Source organism: Eurypyga helias, unplaced genomic scaffold (genome assembly GCF_000690775.1).
Source record: "Eurypyga helias isolate BGI_N326 unplaced genomic scaffold, ASM69077v1 scaffold21343, whole genome shotgun sequence".
Classification (NCBI taxonomy): Eukaryota; Metazoa; Chordata; class Aves; order Eurypygiformes; family Eurypygidae; genus Eurypyga; species Eurypyga helias.
Window position 1 is genome coordinate 357 of NW_010242118.1, and position 794 is coordinate 1,150.

Below are 794 nucleotides of genomic sequence, written 5' to 3' on the forward strand. Positions count from 1 at the left end.
AGCCCGGTCAGGCTCACCGTTGGCTTCCCTCTGCGAGCAGCTCCCTCGTGTTTTCCCTAGGAGGACCATCCTCGAGCAGCACGAGCGGGAAAGCCGCTACCTGCGAGACCTGGCGCTGGCTGCCGAGCAGAAGTATGCCGAGAACGACCACGAGGCCACGCTCCACTTCCAGAGCACCTGGGATGACATCAGGAGCAAGGCACGGGGACGAACCGCGGAGGAGCCGTTTCGGGCTGGCGAGCAGAGCACACGGCAAGGTTTGGGAGGTGGTGGGTCACCCACACCCACGCCTGTCCCCAGAGCCTGCAGGAGAAGCAGTACAGCCGCCTGCAGCTGGGTGGGAAGGCAGAGGAGCTCTGGGAGCAGTTCCAGTGGGCCGTGCAGGGCTACACAGAGGCCACCGAGCACCAGAAAATGGCTTTTGAGGCGCTGAAGCAGAAGGACGAGAAGAGCTCCAGAGAGATAGAGATGCAGGCGAAGAAGCTGCAAAAGCTCCAGGTTGCGGCAGGGCGCAAGGGTGACCCCGGGAGCGGTGACACCCCGTCCCGCTGCTCAGGTTTCGCTTGTCCCCAGGACTCGGTCGCAGCCACCAAGGGCCGGATCGCGGCTCACCTCCAGGAGAGCAAGGAGCGGAACCGGCGCACGTGGGAGGAGAAGGAAAGGGTCCTCAGGCAGCTCCAGGAGCTCAAGAGTGAGATGAACCAGGCCAGGGCTAAGGCCCACAGCAGTCTGGCCAGGCTCAGCCTGCAGAGCGGCGCTGCCCTGAAGGCGCTGGCACGGGTGGTGGAGAAGGT

At 64.6% G+C, this 794-nt stretch overlaps 1 protein-coding gene across 1 annotated transcript in view; it reads left to right on the forward strand.

Moving 5' to 3' along the window:
• CCDC65 (coiled-coil domain containing 65) overlaps positions 1-789 on the forward strand; it is a gene marked incomplete at both ends in the record, with an annotated part of 1,137 nt that extends 348 nt beyond the window's left edge. The window contains 3 exons of the mRNA XM_010148986.1: positions 61-199; positions 301-498; positions 574-789. Of these exons, the coding sequence (XP_010147288.1) occupies positions 61-199; positions 301-498; positions 574-789 (553 nt within the window). The remainder of the gene's footprint in view (positions 1-60; positions 200-300; positions 499-573) is intronic.
• Positions 790-794: the final 5 nt, after the last annotated feature.